At 40.7% G+C, this 18,264-nt stretch overlaps 1 protein-coding gene across 1 annotated transcript in view; it reads left to right on the forward strand.

The window, feature by feature from the left end:
- Positions 1 to 11,728: 11,728 nt before the first annotated feature.
- The window catches only part of LOC132262478 (T-box protein H15), a 30,764-nt gene continuing 24,228 nt past the window's right edge, over positions 11,729 to 18,264 (forward strand). Inside the window, exons 1-4 of the mRNA XM_059761752.1 lie at positions 11,729 to 11,866; positions 12,208 to 12,382; positions 13,695 to 13,864; positions 13,981 to 14,111. Of these exons, the coding sequence (XP_059617735.1) occupies positions 11,729 to 11,866; positions 12,208 to 12,382; positions 13,695 to 13,864; positions 13,981 to 14,111 (614 nt within the window). The remainder of the gene's footprint in view (positions 11,867 to 12,207; positions 12,383 to 13,694; positions 13,865 to 13,980; positions 14,112 to 18,264) is intronic.

Consider the following 18,264-nt stretch of genomic DNA (forward strand, 5'->3'; position numbering starts at 1 on the left):
GTGCGAGAAGACAAAGTGAGGAAAATTACGCGCCAGCCATTCACTTTATGCCCCTCAGATGAGGGACATTAAAATTAATTAGCCCCCGTCTGCCCGGCCAGGGGGACAGGCCATCGCGCTCCTTTGAGGCTCCTCTGACGGTCCGCTGACATGGCGATTTAACCCCCTCGCGAACGCTCAATCACCACGCGGAGCCTCGCGAATCTCTCTGTCTCTCTCTCGTGGCGCTGCGCTTTTCGCGGCTCATGTGCAATATGCGCTGAAATTAAGAGAAACAATCTGAAGGTGTCCAAAATTTTCACGACTTCTCAGACAAATTTCCGTTTCACAAATTGCCCATTAAAGAAAGGCTCCAAGGTGATATCGAAGACGAAAAGAACTCCATCAGTTTGTGCATTTGCCAGCCGAATAATTTGCACCACTCGCAATCAGATCAACAAGTTCTTATGGAGAGGGAGGAGTAGATGGTGTTCTGGCTGGAAAACGTGGTGTGATGCTCACCTATGCGGTCTCCTGGGCTGTCTTCCTCTCTCGCGCTGCTCCCTTTGCCAGACATTTTTAGCATCATATATTTATTTCCGTTTGCAGCCACCTTTCAACTGTTATCAAGATCCCATTGCTCGCAGGTTTCTCTTTGAATTTCGCCGATTGCATCCGCATCGAGTCCACAATAGCCCTCAGTGCTTAGATATGTGTTCTCACAACGAGCCTCCACCACTAGTACGCCTCCTTTTTGCCACCCCCCCCGTCTCTGGGAGCGAACCAGAAATTCATGTGACTGAGCACTGGCCGCATAGCAAGAACATGTTATCACACATATTAATTTCTCGAATGATTTACGCAACTTTAAACACCGCTAAAGTGAGGCATGTGAGCAACAAAAGAAAGGTGTTTTCTACCTTGTGTGGATTTTCCTGTTCTAGGATCTCATCTTCAGCCATGTTCGCAGCACCTTGAGAGCCCTGGAGAGATTTCATGCGATATCGCGCCACATTCTGTACGCCATGCGAGCATTGGCGAGAATACCGCCCGAGGGGGTGGAGGTGGTCTGAAATTTCTCGTATTTAAAATGCTATATTTCATTAATGCAAATATAGAAACTCTTAGCGGTGATTTACATGCGATTCAGGCCTTTTTTCCCATTGGCTGCACTTGATTGTAAATTAGACGCTCTAGCATTTGTGCCTATAAGTGAATTCCTTCATGCGAAATATGCTGACAAAAGCTGAAAAAATATTGTGCAGAGCAATTTATCATATTTTCACTCCACCTCCCTCTCTCTCGGTGTAATAGCGCTTGCAGGACCACAATTTATCCCTCATCGGGAATTTGGGTGGCGCACAATATGCAAACATTGTATCATTTGCGATGGGCAAAAACTTGGCATAATTCGCCCATTTCTATTCAAATGTCCACTTCAATAACGACAGCAATAAGATTTCTGACTCTTACACCAAAACACACACATACACACCGATGACCAACAATTCGGCCGACAGACGAGCACTTTGGGGTGGCTTTCCAGCTGCTTTGCTGCTATCGCAACATATGAAATGGAATAAATTTCGCATGATATCGTTTTTCCAATTCTCATAGCCACCCACAAATCTCTGGCGACCACCCCAGAAGCTCTCCCTCAGCTTTTTTTCATGGGAAATTGCGGTGAGCCAAGAAGTGTACTCTCGGCAAGTTGGAATAGTCGGGTGACCGATGGTGGAAAAAACCACTTTGCAATATATACCAAATGATAAATTTCATATCTCACTCAGAGATTATATGGCATTTTGCAATGGGTAAAAAATGTCCAGCAAGTTTATTCCTCGTAAGAGTGAGAAGGCAAAAAATTTCATAAATATATATGTGTACAGGAGCTGGGCACCCCTTTTTGTCCTGATTCGATTATTGTCGAGGAGGAAATATGATTTGGTCGGCAAATTTTGAGGGAGAAAAAGTAAGGATAAGAGGCCACCGCCAGTGAGATTTAGTAGAGAAATGTAAATGGAATATGACATTTTCTGCTTCGCTCTGCTCAATGCTTTTTACAACTCACCTTGATGCTCCTCCGTCCCGCATGTTACAAATGATCTCCACTAAACTTCTTGTGATGTGATGCTTAAATAAGGAATGCAATACTTGGAAGCCCAGGAGGAATAAATGATATCGCAGATAGGCAATACATCATGAGTTTTTCGAGTGAAAGGACAAACAATTTCAATTGAGATTCCATGTCAATATCATCATTAATTATGGCGGGTGAAAGAAAAAATGGGAATTTCTATGAAAGACACCCAAAGTGCTTCTCATGCCAAGCGCGTGATTCTCAAGTGTCTGCTGTAAGGAGTATGGGGAGGCTATAGAAAATTCTTGAAATAAGGATTAAGTATTTGGTGATCAATCAAGATTACAAATTGCTTGTGGCGCATGTTAAATAGCCAGTAGCTCAAGCACCACAAGAGTCACCTATCATGTAATTGTTGGCAGCAAATAACGAGTGTGACTCGGAAAAAATGCCTTCTGCTTATCCTTCTTTTTTTTCCCCTCGCCGGCATTATATTGGCCCACGAGGTATGTTTCAAAATATTTTGGTATCTCTGCAGTTGGTCGAGTTGATACCCTTGCAATTGTCCAAGTTCTTCCTTGCGTCTCATCGGCAGTGTAAACAAGTTTCTTCTCTTTTGACAGTGATACACAATGGGACACTGTATTCCCTATTCTACAGCAATCCTCTGTCCTATTGCAGTCACAAAGGCTGCAAGAAATGGAGGATGAGTCAAAGCAAAGGTGTGCATCATCCTCAATGTCCACAACTATTTAAGATGCCACAAAATGGGGCGTGCTACACAAAATTGAACAAAACCCGAGAGTGCTTTGTAAGCGAGAAAACCACAAGTTAGAGGAAATGTGGAGATCCATTGAAGACACCAAAAGTTTCATGTAATTATTCTAGGAAAAAGTTTCACTACAATTTTCAGTGCCCAGGATCATTTAACACGGCCGCTTGTTAGATTTGTTGTGGGTTGAGTACGACCTTTAGTTTGTCCTCCAATTGAAGAAATGCCAAATGATCAGAGATAGAGCAACTGTAAAACCGCACAGATTTCTCAGCCAAAAGAATCGGATTTCAAATCAAAGTCAGTCGAGTTGGGCGGAATTGGAGCAACAAAGTATCCATAGAGAGAGAGAAGATCTGTGTGTGGTCCAGAAGGATGCGGAGTGTCGAGTGCCAGTCATAATGATTCAATTCCCGCCTCTTGCTGATGTTTTCCCATTCATAACGTTCGCATCTCTGAAAAAAGTATTATATATGGCAGTAATGTGTGACTATCCTCAGCTCAAGCAAAATTATACGAAAGGAGAAGGCAATGCAGTGTGAGAGGCATTAGTAACAATATCTTTCAATGGACAAAACTTTTTGTCGCTCCACTTTTTCACTTCTCTTCTCTGTTGCCTTTTCATGCATCTTTCTCTCTTGTGAAGATGGGCATTTGTTGTATCAACAAGAAATCCTATTAAAATCACTAAAATAGCTCTCATTTCGGAAGTGAAACGGAGATTATTTCCCAATTTCAGCATAAGATGAGGAGGGCAAAAAAATTGTGAAAAGGAGCATGTCTGCAGCTTCTTTGGGTCTCTTCTTGTGGCACGAAAAAAAGCCATAAAACATAAACATCCAATGGTCAATTAGGAGATAAATTTGCAATTCTTCTGGGTGGTCTGCACAGCAGATTTCTTTTCAGCAGAACTATTTCAACTTCCTTTTCGCACCCAAGATTATTATTGTATACATAATGTAACTACATGTTGTGGTGATTTTTCTAGAAATATAAAATCATTTATTACACTCAACAGTGAAACTCTGAGACAATTGGAAGGGTTGGGAAGCTCATAACGAATTCAGGAAGTGTCATGATTGCGCACAATATTACAAATTCGATGCAATATGATGGGAGGGACTGCCTCTATCATCGAAGACAACCCTCAAATAACTCCACAACTCCTGCAAACTCGAGGGATTGACATTAATTCAGGATGAGTTTTCCATTTGCAACATATACAGTTAATAATTTGAAATTCGGGACACATGAATTGCAATAGAAAACACATGCTGATGCTGTAATTGAATTTTCCGTACTATTTCGCCATAAAATAAGTTAGAATCCCTGAATCGCATGAGCATTCTCTATGAAAAAAGCAGTCATCGTGGTCCATTTGAGTGTAAAAGAAAATGTGTCACCCTAAGGACAAATCATACTGTGAATATGCAAATTATCTAAATATTTACACAAGCCATTTTGATCTCTCGCAACAAATCAGTTCTATTTGTCTGTGCAAATAGAGAAAATCCTTGCATTGCGGCGCATATGATAACATTCATTCAAATGCAAATTGAAATTTTTTCAAAACACAATTTACTATTTAATATCGTTATTAAAAATGTCCCAAATGCCCTGATTGTTTGAGGTGCGGTATGAAAATTGTGCTAGAGCAAGAAAATTGTTGTCGTAATCCATATATTTGAGGATATAGTCTTCCTGATTATGTATCAGAGCCGTTCGTGCAATCTAGAGAAGAGGGTTTAAGAGGCTTCTAATACCCCATACACTCGACACGTGAAGTTCTTCTCAAGTTATACTGTAAATAATGCATTGATTCCAAAAATATTATCCTGAGCTTCACTAACTCCTACTGTGCAATGACTTCAAGATATTCTTGTGTTTAGAATTGGTGATTCCAGAGAGAGTTGAATACATTTATTGCGAGCACTCTGCGAAGTGCTGCGTCCTCTCCAGCCTCTTTTGTCTCTGCAGCAGCAACCTACAATATTATCCTCAACAATTCTTCTCTGAGACAATTTTCCATGGAAGTGGAGGGATAAAATGAAGAAATGGGAAAAAGTAATGGAGAGAAAAAGCTCAGGTGTATTTGGTATTTTTATTAAGACAGTTTAACCCCCAAAGTAGATTTGGATGAGAAAGAATGAAGAAAACTTTCTACTTCACCACTGATTTTCCCACCCAGCCAGGATTGAGATGCTGGCGTGCAGAAAAAAATGTAACAAGAGAGAGAGAGAGAGGAAAGTTTCAAGGCGAGATGGACAAATTACTGGGGATCCTGTGGGAGGTCCTCTCCCTGGCATAATCCTCATTTAAGTCTAAGAAAATTGTTAGTTAATCCACCTCAAGTCTCATGAAACCGAGAAATTGGATAAAATACCAGACAGTTATGACTTGGGGAGATGGTGGAAATACACTAATAACAAAAAAAAATCTCCCAACAAATTCAATTTGATACACAAATACTCAGATGATTTACCTTTTCTGCTGCCGATTCGACAAAACTTTAGCTGACCACGAGAGAGGACGAAAAGGTTGAGTTCGCCACCACAAGAGATTTCACCTGTGATTTTTCCTCCACCTCGTTTATAATTTTGCCTAATAGCTTTGCTGTAAGTTTCACCATAAAGAGCGTATTTTGGGTGAAGGCATCGCAATTAAGCCACGCAATTTCAGGCAATTTGTATGCAGAAAATAATGTGACAACATCTGTTAGTCGACTTCAATTGACACGAGTGTTTTCTGACACTCCAATTAGACAAAGTGTGAGCGGCTTAATTTGATAAACACAATACTCACTCGTCCCCAGTTAAGGCCCAAAAGGGACTTGCAAATCATTTGACGTGTCTTTTGTCGTTCCTCCTCATTTTCTGCGGGAATTCACAATGAAAAGCCACGAGAACAGAAGCGACACAAAAGACAGTCCATCCAATTGACGATGTGCACCTCCAATTTCGCAATGTTTGGCTAAAATTGTCCAGTCACTTTGCGGTTAAGCTTCTGAGATCACGATCACTTGTGCAGCTAATATAGCGGCAACGTATACAACTCTTCTGAGGATGTGGTTTGAGGTTAGCGAATTGAATAAATTAATATGCAAGTGTCATGAAAAGGATGAATGAGTTTGCAGTAATTGGCCTCACGAGAAGATATTCACCTCAATAATATGAATTATCAGCCACTAATCACCCCATTAAACCATCTGGGAATGCCTCCTTGGTCGATCAAAGGCACCCCATCAGAAATATTGGGCAAAAACGTATTTATAATAAATATATTAAAGAATTAAATGGACAGGAAGGAGTGCTGGAAGATATGAGAATGCAATTTTCCGTTGCTTAATGAAGACGTCCGAGTGGAAAAGTGGTTTCATGATGGACTTTTATGGCATTTCCACCTGCCAAATTGATCAAGAGCTCAGTGGTGAGGAGCCTATAAGATTGGATTATATATTGATTGATAAGCTAATGGACATGGATAATTTTTCATCACAGCACAGACTTGCAAATTTTTGCTGAAGGCACCAAACCATTTAGGGCCTAAATACCCACAATTTACATTGAGATATTCTAGCTGACTTGAAGATAAATTTCAGACCATTTCTAGGCTATGTGTTTTTTTTATGTTGAGCCAAAAATGCTTATCTCAAGCTGTGAATTTTCTGCAAAAAGACACCCTGGCTTGTCTAGACGTTCTCGCGTCAGTTTCTCGAGATCTTGAGAGATGTTGTGAGGCTTTGAAAATGGCACAAAAGTCTCGCTATCGCTCTACAGGGAAGTGCAATATTTTTCAAGGGACTCGCAAGATGTTTCTCAGCATCTCTTCCAGAAGGCGTCCCGCTGCTATTGAGTGGGTGGCCCCTTAAAATATACCATTGACATTTAGGGTGTTGCCCTTCATCGTCTCTGTCATCATTAAACGTGTTTCTTTCACAAATATCTCACGGAGAAGAGAGCCTCCTTCCAAACATATCTCCTTTCAAAGTGACACACAAGCCACAATGATGAGAGGAGAGAATATCAAGTAGATTACAACAATTATGTGAGACAATTATGATGGTATCTTCAATGGAGAATGGCATTATAAAAGTTTGAAGAGGAGTCTTAAATAAACATTTCTTAGGCTATTACTTTATTTTGCGCCATACAAAGGAGAGATACAATTATCTATAAATGCGATGAAAACATTGATGGTATCAATGAACCCCCACAATTAGAATGTTCAATTCATTTTCTTTCTTTGCACAAAATTTGCACTGAAATTAGAGACAATTTCTTCGTGGTGTATTTGTATTTTCTCTTTAAATCACCACATCTTGCAAGAATTATACCTGCTATAATACTACGGAATTAAAAGGTGCAATTGCATTATTACCACCAAGTGAGACTGTGGTATTAAGTGGCGATGGTCAAAGTTGGATAACTAAATAAAAATATAATTGCCTTCGTATCTCCGAGTGTGGATTTTAATTGAGGAAATTCCCGCCAGAACTGGCCATTGTTTATTGGAAGAACATAAGATGACCAAATGTGACGGAAAAATTCATACTTTTCACTCACTCATCTCGCTCTGCGTCGCTGAAATCCGTCTCAAGTCTTAATACCAACAGGTTTATCATAATTATTTCAACTCAGCTATTATTAAACCGACTCCAAGGGATGTCATTTACCCACAATTCCAGAAACGTAACAGTTCCAGGTATTGAGCTATCAACACGGCAGTCACTTAAGAATTTGATATTTGACTTATACAATAGTAGGTATAGTGAGAAGAATAAAGAATTCTGTCCACTGCCCTCATCATTTCTCGTGAAACGTCGTCACACTGCAGCACAATTCAACACCGCAATGAACTTCATGCGCCGCATAATGGTTTTAATTGTAGTGGGAAAGGGAGATGCAAAGTGATTTACATATTAATTGTTCATTTTATGTATAAAGAAAAGTTCACCGAGACAAGGTTTGCAATGACGAATTCATCTATATGCGGCCAGTGTTGATTAATTTTTTTGCATGAATATTTCACGGGAAAATTTTCTCTCAATTATCATACAATTTCCCATTAAAGAACTTAGCATAAGTACGGAGGAAATTGCTTCATCAGACGGAATTGTGGCTAAATCCTGGGTGGAAATCGATGGTGCATATAAATAGTTCCGGCATGTGTGAGAAACATTATGTTATACTTTATGTATTCTTCTCTCTCTCACTATTAAAGACCTCTCAATAGAGCATTTTCATACCTCACAAAAGACACGAAAAGGACTCTGAAACTCAGCAAATGCTTAATTGATGAATATCTTCTTTGTCATATTTCTATGCAACGCTTCAGAAAGGCATGTGAAGAGGATCTAAATTATAAGGTTTATGAACAAGAAGTCGCATTCAGGCGATTTTGAAATATATCGTTTTCCAAGGTAGAAATAGCACAATAAAGGATTTCAAGAAATGAATATTATAAGCAAGTTTAACTAACTTTTCAACTCCTGCACGACACAACACAAAGTCAATGAGAAGGCAAAGGGTTGTGAATGGAGGTATGATATCAGATTTCCCTAAAGTGTCGTCAAAAGGACTTCATCCGGACTTTTCCAACACACTTCCGCAAGCAAAAAGTCAGCGGTTGCCTCACAGACAAAGCCTGGGTGCCTCAAAACGTGCTGGTGAAAAATGCTAAGGTTTCATGACACTTTTGTCACTCGGGATAATCATTAAGCTGAATTGAAATTTATGAAAACCACTGCAGAGAGTCACACCTCTTTTTCCTTTGTCACGACATCGAAGATGACAGTGAGACAGCCATACAAGAGGTCTGAGAGAAAAGAAGTTCCTGCCTCACTTCTCTGCCATGCTAAATGAGCAAACAATTTCTGGATTTTATTTATGATCGTCTCGCCATCAGCATATAATTCTGATATTCTTGCTCACCACTGCACACATCTTTTGCCACCATTCGCCGTGAACAAGATGGGTTAGGTTAGTGACATCAGTGACATGTTGCTGCTGCTGAATTTGTACAAGTCCTCGTGTGTTTACTAAAGTGTGCTCTGAATTTATATAAAGGAAAATCTATGTCAAATCTTGCACACAAATTCGAAAAATTCTTGTGAAAATATGAGTCAAATTAAAATTAATATGCTTATAAATTTGTCACGTCACGTGAGCAGAATTTTAATACTCAATTTATTTGCATCCACTTTAATTGATGTTTATTGGAGAACGATTTTTTGCTATCTTACGCGAAATTGCTACAATTACTTCGAGAAAACTTCTCATGCTTCTGCCTGAAGAAGCCTGAAGATTCTTTGTATAAATTTGTGAACAAAGTGTTCCAACAAGGTGCATTTATTAATCCATTTCAACCGAATTATACCGTGAAAATGTTCTTAGTTCTGGAAATTCCCGGCGAAATGTGCTGAAATTGCTTTCAGGAGGGAAACTTGGGTAGAACTATCACCTTACGAAAATCATTCGTTCCCCACCATTTTCCGCGTGAACTTTTCTCCACCCTATTCGTGGCGTATCGTTCAGGGTGGAAGCCACCCCATGGAAATGCAAATGCTCTCTTGGCTTTTCATTTGGCTCATTTGCATCACAACGCAACACCCCAAGTGCACATTTCGGCGCATAAAACTTGGTCGTCTGAGAGTGGTAAAAATCCCATTCGCCCTCTTCTCCTGGCTACAAGTGAGAGACTCTTCCGCTCCTGTCTAATTTGCATTCACACCGCGGCAAAGGGGTGTCTCTCATTCCTCCTCTGATACATAGCAACCTCCGGTATATAGGTAACACATTGACGCCATTTCACCATGGTGGGATAATTTATAATTCTATTTCTGGTGAAATTTACACTTATTAGATCTACGCCATCTTCAAGAGTCAGTCATCACACCTAAAATATGAGGCTATATCGGGGTCTTTCCCCTGTTTTGTGTTACTTCATTTGGTTGAGCAATCATTTAATTATTTGCCTGATTTTTCCTTCACTCCAATTGGCGTTCAAAATTGATTTCAGGCTGAAAATTTGCGAGAGTGTTTCTGGGAGAGAAGAAAAAGGGCTCGAAATGCAATAAATCTTGAGTAAAAACGACAGAAGAGCATTGAGTTTGTGACTGAAATATCGTCACGCTTTGAAATGAGAAACCATTTGTGTGTTTTCGAGGACCCAAAATATTTTTTCACACCACAGAAGAGCCCAAAATGCGCTGTGACGCTGTTTATGAGGTGAAACTCTCAATCGTACCTCAAATACGAGGGATGAAGTATGAGATTTCAAAGACATAATCAACCCCTCGCAATTATTTATTTTTATTCGGGAGCACTTATTTTCTCAGTTTATATTTTATCTCCTAAATGAATGTAGAAATGTTTAATTTTTCCATAAAATTCTTTCAGCGATTATTCCACCCCTAATTTACTCGATATCACATAGCGCATATGCACCTCTCAGGAGGGTTGACTTTCGGAGAATCACCGAGGAAATTGACAGAAATTTATATTTATAATTGAAACCTGTGTATTCCCACAGAATTATTTATTGGGTCATAATTGCCGTCGGCCACGTAGAAAAATGTGTATTGATTCTTCGCTTTTCATTCCAGATCGCTCTCTCTCTCCCTATGACATCAATTCCGGAAAAAAGACATGCCGCGCCTGAAATAATAAAATTCATTCAATCAGACTTTTTTCTCCAAACAGGACAGAATCCTGGTGCTCATGCAGTTCCCTCGCGATGGCCGTCGCCACTAATTGAAGAGCTTGCGCGACCCTTCACTGCTCTTTTTTTCCCGCTAAATTCATAATTGACTCACACGGAAATCACAACGAGCGAGGATAATACGGGAAAATTGGCAAAATCCAGCGAGGATGAACATCTCCCAGCGTGGGGAGTCGTTCGCGTATCCAATAAAAAATTTAATGTGGGTGAAAAAAGTTCCGACACGATATCAAAATGCTCTCAAAAGCGCCAACTCAATATACAAGCGAATGGATAATGAGATATGCTATTACGCGAGGCAGACTCACCACCCACCAGGCGTCTCCATCGCACACCCCAGCCGCCCAGGCCGCCCCATTGACAGAGAATGTGACAAAAAAGGGCCAAGCGAGGAAGCGGCTACAGTGAAACCCCGCCGAGAGGCACCCCTAAATGTGTGAAGTCAGTGCTCGAGAGCGGCGGAACGCGGTGAGATTGGGAGCACCCTGTGGCCGTGTACATAGCATTAATTCACCACATCGCGCCCTTCGTGGCGTAAAACTCTCTCTCGCCTTTCAGTCGGTGTCTCTTTCCCTCCCCCAAAACGCCGTGTAGATTGACTGAGCAATACAATTTACACACTGACGCGACGGCCCGAGTCTTCATGTACAAATCCACCCCTGAAAGTGCTATATACCACCCCCAGAGCCCTCGGCTCACCCGCAAGCAGCGGCGAGATTGTACATAGGTGGGGTGGGGGTAAGTGAAAAAGGTACATAAATACATGTCAGAGCGTTGAAAGCGTTAGAAAGCTAGCGCCATAAAATACAAAATACTCCCGGGAACCTATAAAAAGCGGTGCATATGCTGCCAATTAGGTGACCCCTCCACACACTACCTCCACTTCCAATGCTGGGCCCGAGATCCGACTTTCACACCCGCCCCGTGTTGTGTTGCCAGGCCAACAAACAGCCAGGTTCGTCTCACTCACGCCACCGTATGGGCATGACCCTGCCCCATGCGAGACCACGCTCTGTTGCATGCCTTTCCCCTACAATGCCTCCTCACTCTCTGGCATTCCCATTCGGCTGTCTGTTGAGCGCGATGGGAGGTGCTCTGGCGGCTTGAGGAGAACGTGACGCCTGAGCTGACTCGTGGCTCGCCGAGCCGGAATTCAACCGCAGTCAGTTTGGTATCGTATGCCTGAAGGCTCGCACGTCTCTTGGCCCGTGATCATCGTCACAGTGGAAGAACACAGTGTTTGTCCGTGCGCCCGAGAACCAAATGCATCCACCCTCGCTGACATTCTACCCCCGAATCACCCACCATCGCCCCTAGTGGGTCGCACTTGAGCTACAAAAACAATCTCTGTGTGTGTTGTGCGGTAACACCGACAGTGTTTTGACTAATGCTGCGCGAATTTTGAAATTGACCAAGTGCAAAATCCAACAAGTAAATCGCGTGAAGTACTTTTCCACCCGCTGCACATCGCAAACGCGATGGAAGTGAGAAACACTCACGTGTCTGTGAGAGATATTTAACCCGCGCAGAGGAGATCTTTGGCCTCGCATTGATGCATGTGTGAGATTGGCAGTGACACTGCAAGTGGTCTTGGATTGTCGAGTTCGGGATTACGGTCGTAAAAGTGAAGACTTATAGGAAATTGTTGCGGCTGCAGGGCGTGGAGGGCAGTGGAGGACGGTGCTCACCAGAGTGTTGTGAAGATATGCTCCTCGGCACCCAAAACCACTGCGGCGCCAATCTGGCTAACTCGAAGGGCGCCACGGATTTCTCAATTGCGGCAATCATGGCTCGGGGACCCTCAAGTCGTGAACCTTCGGAACGAAGTATTAGTAAGTTGGGCCCAATTGAAGTATGTAGAATTAGAGCGCCCTTAGCAGGTGCTGAGAGACAGCTTAACTTGCACTTTGGGGTTGGAATCGTTTCAAGGAAATCAGAGACTTGTTTACACAATCTTTCTTCACACCTAAACATCTCTTAGTAGCTCGGAAATTGTGGCAAATTTGTATTTTTCTTCATGTGAAAAGTTGTGAAGACTCAATTACATTCCAATAAAACTTTTTTTTCTATTAAAGATCCTACAGCAGTGCTAATTAAATGTTTTCAATAAAGTATTTCCTCGTATCGTTCTATCGTTTACAACTATCTAAGAGTGAGAGGTTATTAATCGATTCGATTCACACTTCTAGAGTCTTTAAGACTGAATAAATTACACTGCGGTTGTGCAATTCATAAAGTTGAGAATGCGAAAAATAAATAATCAGAGAGGGAATTGATGAAAGATTTTCCACGAATAAGAGGAAAAATAGTGGGGAGTGAATACTAATTGCGGAAAGAAAATATCAATAATGAATGCTTGCAATCACAAGATAAAACATGATATAGGTGTGTAATATTTGCGAGATCATTTGCTGGACTGTGGAGAGAAAAAAATTAATTTATTAAAAAAAAAAATATCCACGAATACTTATCCTCCTTTTTAGCAAACGCAGCAATAAATCAAGTATATAAACGCAATTACATCTGGCAGATAACTTTTAAATTAATTACTTATTACGATATTCTATCTATTCCGCCCCTTTTCTCTTTTGTATACGCGCAATGTCTTATAAAGAACATAATTTCGAATAGAAAGAAAATGCGTGGAAAATTTTCAAATGAAATTACAATTTTATTGCATTTAAGAGATATTTCATTTGATTAATTAACACCGACAAAGAATTTATAAACACTGCGGTTTATTGCATGTTTCAGCATTTTTCTTCTTTTTCATCTTCTTCAATTCAGCACAAAATGGTTAAGGAAACGCTAACCGCAAAATTATGTTGCTGTTTTTTTTTTGCTCTCTTCACGAGGGACAGAGAAGATCGTTTCTCAACCTATACAACATCTTAATTAAATTAAGAGTCTCTGATAGAATTCATATTACGCGGCAAATTTTTTTTGCACACAAACTCCTTTCATTAATTGTGAGCCAGGTGAGATGGGAGAATTTGTCGAAGTGCACGACATACAAATGAAAGGTGATAGAAATGGGAGAGAAATGCTGAGTTGTAAAAGAGTCGCGCTCTCAAATTGCATAGTGAATAGCCTCGAGAGTTGATGTGAATTAGCCAATATATCAAATTAATCTTCCTGCTTCAGGTCCAATTTCCGTTGATCGCTTTCCGGAAGGTGACGACGATGTGGACGTCGATGTGGAACAGTGTAGTGATTCAGAGGGCCCTCCGAGAACACCCCGAACGTCAAGTGCTGCACTGCCAACACCGCCAAGTCCCTCCGATGAGGACAGATTGTCCCCCGAGCCAGTTCAGGTGAGTCCCGCTCATCCCACATTCCTATCGTGTGCAGAATGAGATTCACGAAGTAACGTCTTCTTCTTCTCTCTTCCTCATTTTTCCAAAAAAAAAAACCAACCAACAACACACAGACACGACCTGGCTTATTGGGATCATGTAACTGTGATGAATTACGGCCCGTCCAATGTCATTTGGAAACAAAAGAGTTATGGGATAAATTTCACGAATTGGGAACAGAAATGATCATCACGAAAACTGGAAGGTATGTATGGTAGAAGTTTAGTAGATTCCCCGAGACGTGGGATCATCCATTTAACCCCCCAAAGACAGTGTGTGTGTGTGTGGCGTTATCTTGAATGGAGGAAACAAGAAGCCCATTTCCCAGACCATTTAACAACAATTAAGTTGGATAAACAATGCCTAATAGTTCAGATCAATCTTAAATATTTTTTATGGGTTCACTCAACTCCGTGTTGGCACTACATAAGGCCACAGAGATACATCCCAAAAAGCATAATCAAACATGCGGTAGCCTCGCAAGGTGTCTGATATAATGGAGATCTTCAGCATGTTAAGTGATCATTCAGCTACTGTGCTCCGAAAATGATAAAAATCTCCACAATGGTGATTAGGACTAATTTGAAGATTCCCATATTCATGCCATTATTCTCGGTCAGCAATAAATTTGGGCTGGCTACGCTCAAGTATTCCTGTGATTTATTCCCTAAACTCCTCGCCATGAGTTTGTCCAAGAGTGATGTATTGCTTTCGGATGGGAGTTTTTCTGGCCGTGGAAAATGCGTTAGAATTGAAGTGGACCTTCGGGAAACATCAAATAATCAAAAGAGCACCTCGCATTTGCCTTTGAAGGGAAGACAAATCCAGAGCGCACCGAGAGCGAGAGACATTAAACTGAGATTCTAGAGTATCTCATAATTGTGTCTTATATCCGGGAGGCTCATTGAGTGTCTCAATTTTTTCCCGCGGAGCCCTCTTGTGGGCCCATCTTCAGTTGCAGTGTCTGGTGTTTTATTAAAGACATGGGCGATGTTATGCCTAACTTATGGAAGTCATTAAAATTATTTTTGTAACATTATTATTAAAGTGAAACACAAAGTTGTGATGTCAAAATTGAATGGGTGAGCGGGAGAGTGAGTCTTGGGGAAATAAGATAAACCGTCGGCTGCGTTTTTTTTCCATCCCATATGACTCTCTCTCTCTCAACGTGTGTGCACTTCATATTAAATGCAAAAGAAGGAGTTAAGAAGTGAAATTGTTAAGGAGTGTGGCATCCACTTCTGGAACTATTAATTTCTTTCGCTCTCCGAACTTTTTGTCTGCCCCAAAGCGGGGTGGATAGTATGTTGTGCTGTCGGAAGAATCCGTATAGATAAAATGTTTAGCACTGTGCATACAATTTAATGGCTGGGGGTATATAAAAGTGGCAAAGTTGAAGTGGAGTGTGAGTGATAAATTGCTGCTAAAGTTACTCGCGCCACATGCTAATTAAGCCATTTCATCAGAATCAATTATTCATATTTTGAGGCTATCACACACAAGCCAGACGAATGCGCGTAAATATCGGGGAATTGCTGCTCCACCACTGATTTTCCCAATTTTCAAGTGGGAATCTCATCTTATATACCAATAAATTCTCGGCATTTTGAAAGCGAACACTCCTAATTTAATCTGCTGGGTGATTCCTTAAGAGATTTTACAGCTGTTGAATTTTTGCCTAAAATATTACTCAGCAAAAGCTTGCACACGAAACACAGCGTCTCATTATAATGCTCTTTCGGGGTGTCACAAATAAATTGTTATGTGGAAGTGCAGGAGAAATCCAATCGTCTGGTCGCCACCCTCCCCAAAAGGGCCACCCACTCAACGCCCCAAAGCTCCAATAGAGACAGAGCAATCATCCGTACACACACCATCTGTAAAATGTCCAAGTGTCAATGTTGCAGCGCCAAAGCTCACACCCATTCAATTGCTGAGCGTGTGGAAATTATTTTTCGACGTGATACAAATTAATGTTTGTGCCACTTTGAAATTTCATTCGATTTTCCTCTAGATTTCCCTGCACTCTGCATCACCCGCGCGCGCGCCATAATTGATTTCCATTTGTGCTACACAATCGCAAAATGCCATCATTTAGCCGGGCCGTCGGTGTGATTATTGCTGCCATATTCTACTTCACAATTTGCAATCAAAGTGTCATTCCTTCTCCCTTGGTGGATGAGGCGTTTGTATATAGAGAGGAGAAGCCATCTAGGGTGTGCGTGCACTGCGAATGAAACATGAAAATTCGTCTTCATTTAATTGAAAAAACAATTGGAACTAGTTTACATTCTCCCCTCGTGCATCAAATTCTGCGTGCAATTCCATGTCTCCATGTGTACAACACTCCCATGCCAAAATGCAATACAATCGCGGATTCCTAGTCCATTTATATACATAGAAACAAATGCAAAATAATACGCTAAACGGTCTGTCATTTTCCAATCAATTGTAGCGTTGCACGAATCCAATCGTTAAATTGCAAACTTTATTACTCGACCAATAGCATTTACGCATCGTCGGCGCTCAAGTGGAAAATGTGCGTCTGGACGCTATTTTTCTTTCCTCTGAAAACACCATATAAAATCTCTCATGATGATTTGGATTCAGACTCTGGATTTTTCTCACACAATATCAATTTCCATCCCAACCGAAAATGTTTCATTAAATGCATTGTTTTCGGTGGTAAAAAAAAAAATATCCGCGAAACCCTCTGAGATGCTGCGAAATGTGAAGAAGCCACAGATACTTTTCCGCCCTTCGCTGCGCGGTATTGTTTGTGAAAGAAGATGCACGAGGAGTGTAATTTGGTGACCCTCAGAGTGGAAAATCAAAGATCCCAAATGAGATGATTGTCATTCCGGTTCCATATGTCCGCATGTCACATATCATGAATAGGTGTGCAATTTAGCATTTATTTGTGGTCCATGGGAAGAGGAGAATCTTAAATTTCCAAAAGGCACAACAATAAAAATATTATGAGTGAACCGACGGCAGTTTCTTTGCCATCTAATATACACACACACACACACTGAATTGCCCCCCGTTATGACTTCGTCTCACACGAGAGAGAGCGTAAGAAAAATGTCCTAATACATAATTTTGCTTCTATTCCCTTTTCCAGGTAAGGAGAAAATTTCGGGTAATTCAACTTGCGTTCAATTGAGTGCTCCCGATCGCGCGAGGGTAAGAATGTGAATGATGAAAAAAAATTCCCTGATTTTTAATACGCCAATGATGGATAGAAGGTCGGACACGAGAGACATTTCTTGCATTCCTTCATATAAGCCGGTGTCAATTTCTGAGTGGAGAATTGCTCTTATGGAATTTCACTGATGACTATCTTATTTATATGTGTGGAATTTAATCAAGATTTTTGAACACAATATTTACCGTGAATTAATGATGCTACAATCCTCTCTTCTCTCATTCTTCCATGATATATTCCGTCTATATATTATCAATTCACATCCAGAAGGAATATATTTAACAGTGTGGAAATATATGTATTTTCCGAGCGCCTTCTTGCCATATTAACACTTTGCGACGGAAATAAGACACTGAGAGAAATTGCACATCAGATTGTAATTTTTCAGTAAATTCAGACTGAAGAAAAGTCATATCAATACTTTGTTGTCATGGGTATGAATTAAAAGTCAATTTCGTACATATCATTACCAATATATCCCCATCATTTGTGCCTTAGCGACTGCAAAATTGACGTATATTAACTTCGAAACGGAAAATTCAAGTGTGTGGCAAGAATTGACTACCTGGGATATTTCTTGTGTATATGCATTTTATAATGAAACAGTTTTCCCCATGGAAAGTGCAATAATCAAGAAGGTGTGTACGAAATGCACTCTTGAGGGTACCCATAACAGCCTTTTGCTCGCATAACCGCGGCCTTGTCGTTGCGCCGCCGAAGCTGGATGCGATGTAATTATGAAAATTACACGCTTCACTTTAATATTTCAGCTTAATATGTTCACTTGTGTACTCTTTTTCCATATTCCTCTTCTCTGGAGGCAATTCATAATTTAACATCATGTACATTATAGGCAAAAAAAGATATTTATTTATGCTAAACATTTTGCTATTTTGCTCATATTTATAAGAAATGTTGAATTTATATCCATTTTCACCTCCTTTCGTTATGACAATTTGCATCATCTCACGAGTCTCTGTGGCTTTTCCCATTAAATGTGTGTATAGTATGCAAAACAGGGTCATCCCATGTCCGACATCGAGGATTCGCTGTATTATTTATTCCTCTTACACACCAACCGCGATTTACGCGACCGGCCATAGTTATTGCATGTCGGATGCATTTTCACAAGTATGATTTTGCGAGGTAA

This window comes from Phlebotomus argentipes, unplaced genomic scaffold (assembly GCF_947086385.1).
Source record: "Phlebotomus argentipes unplaced genomic scaffold, Phlebotomus argentipes genome assembly contig_15, whole genome shotgun sequence".
NCBI lineage: Eukaryota > Metazoa > Arthropoda > Insecta > Diptera > Psychodidae > Phlebotomus > Phlebotomus argentipes.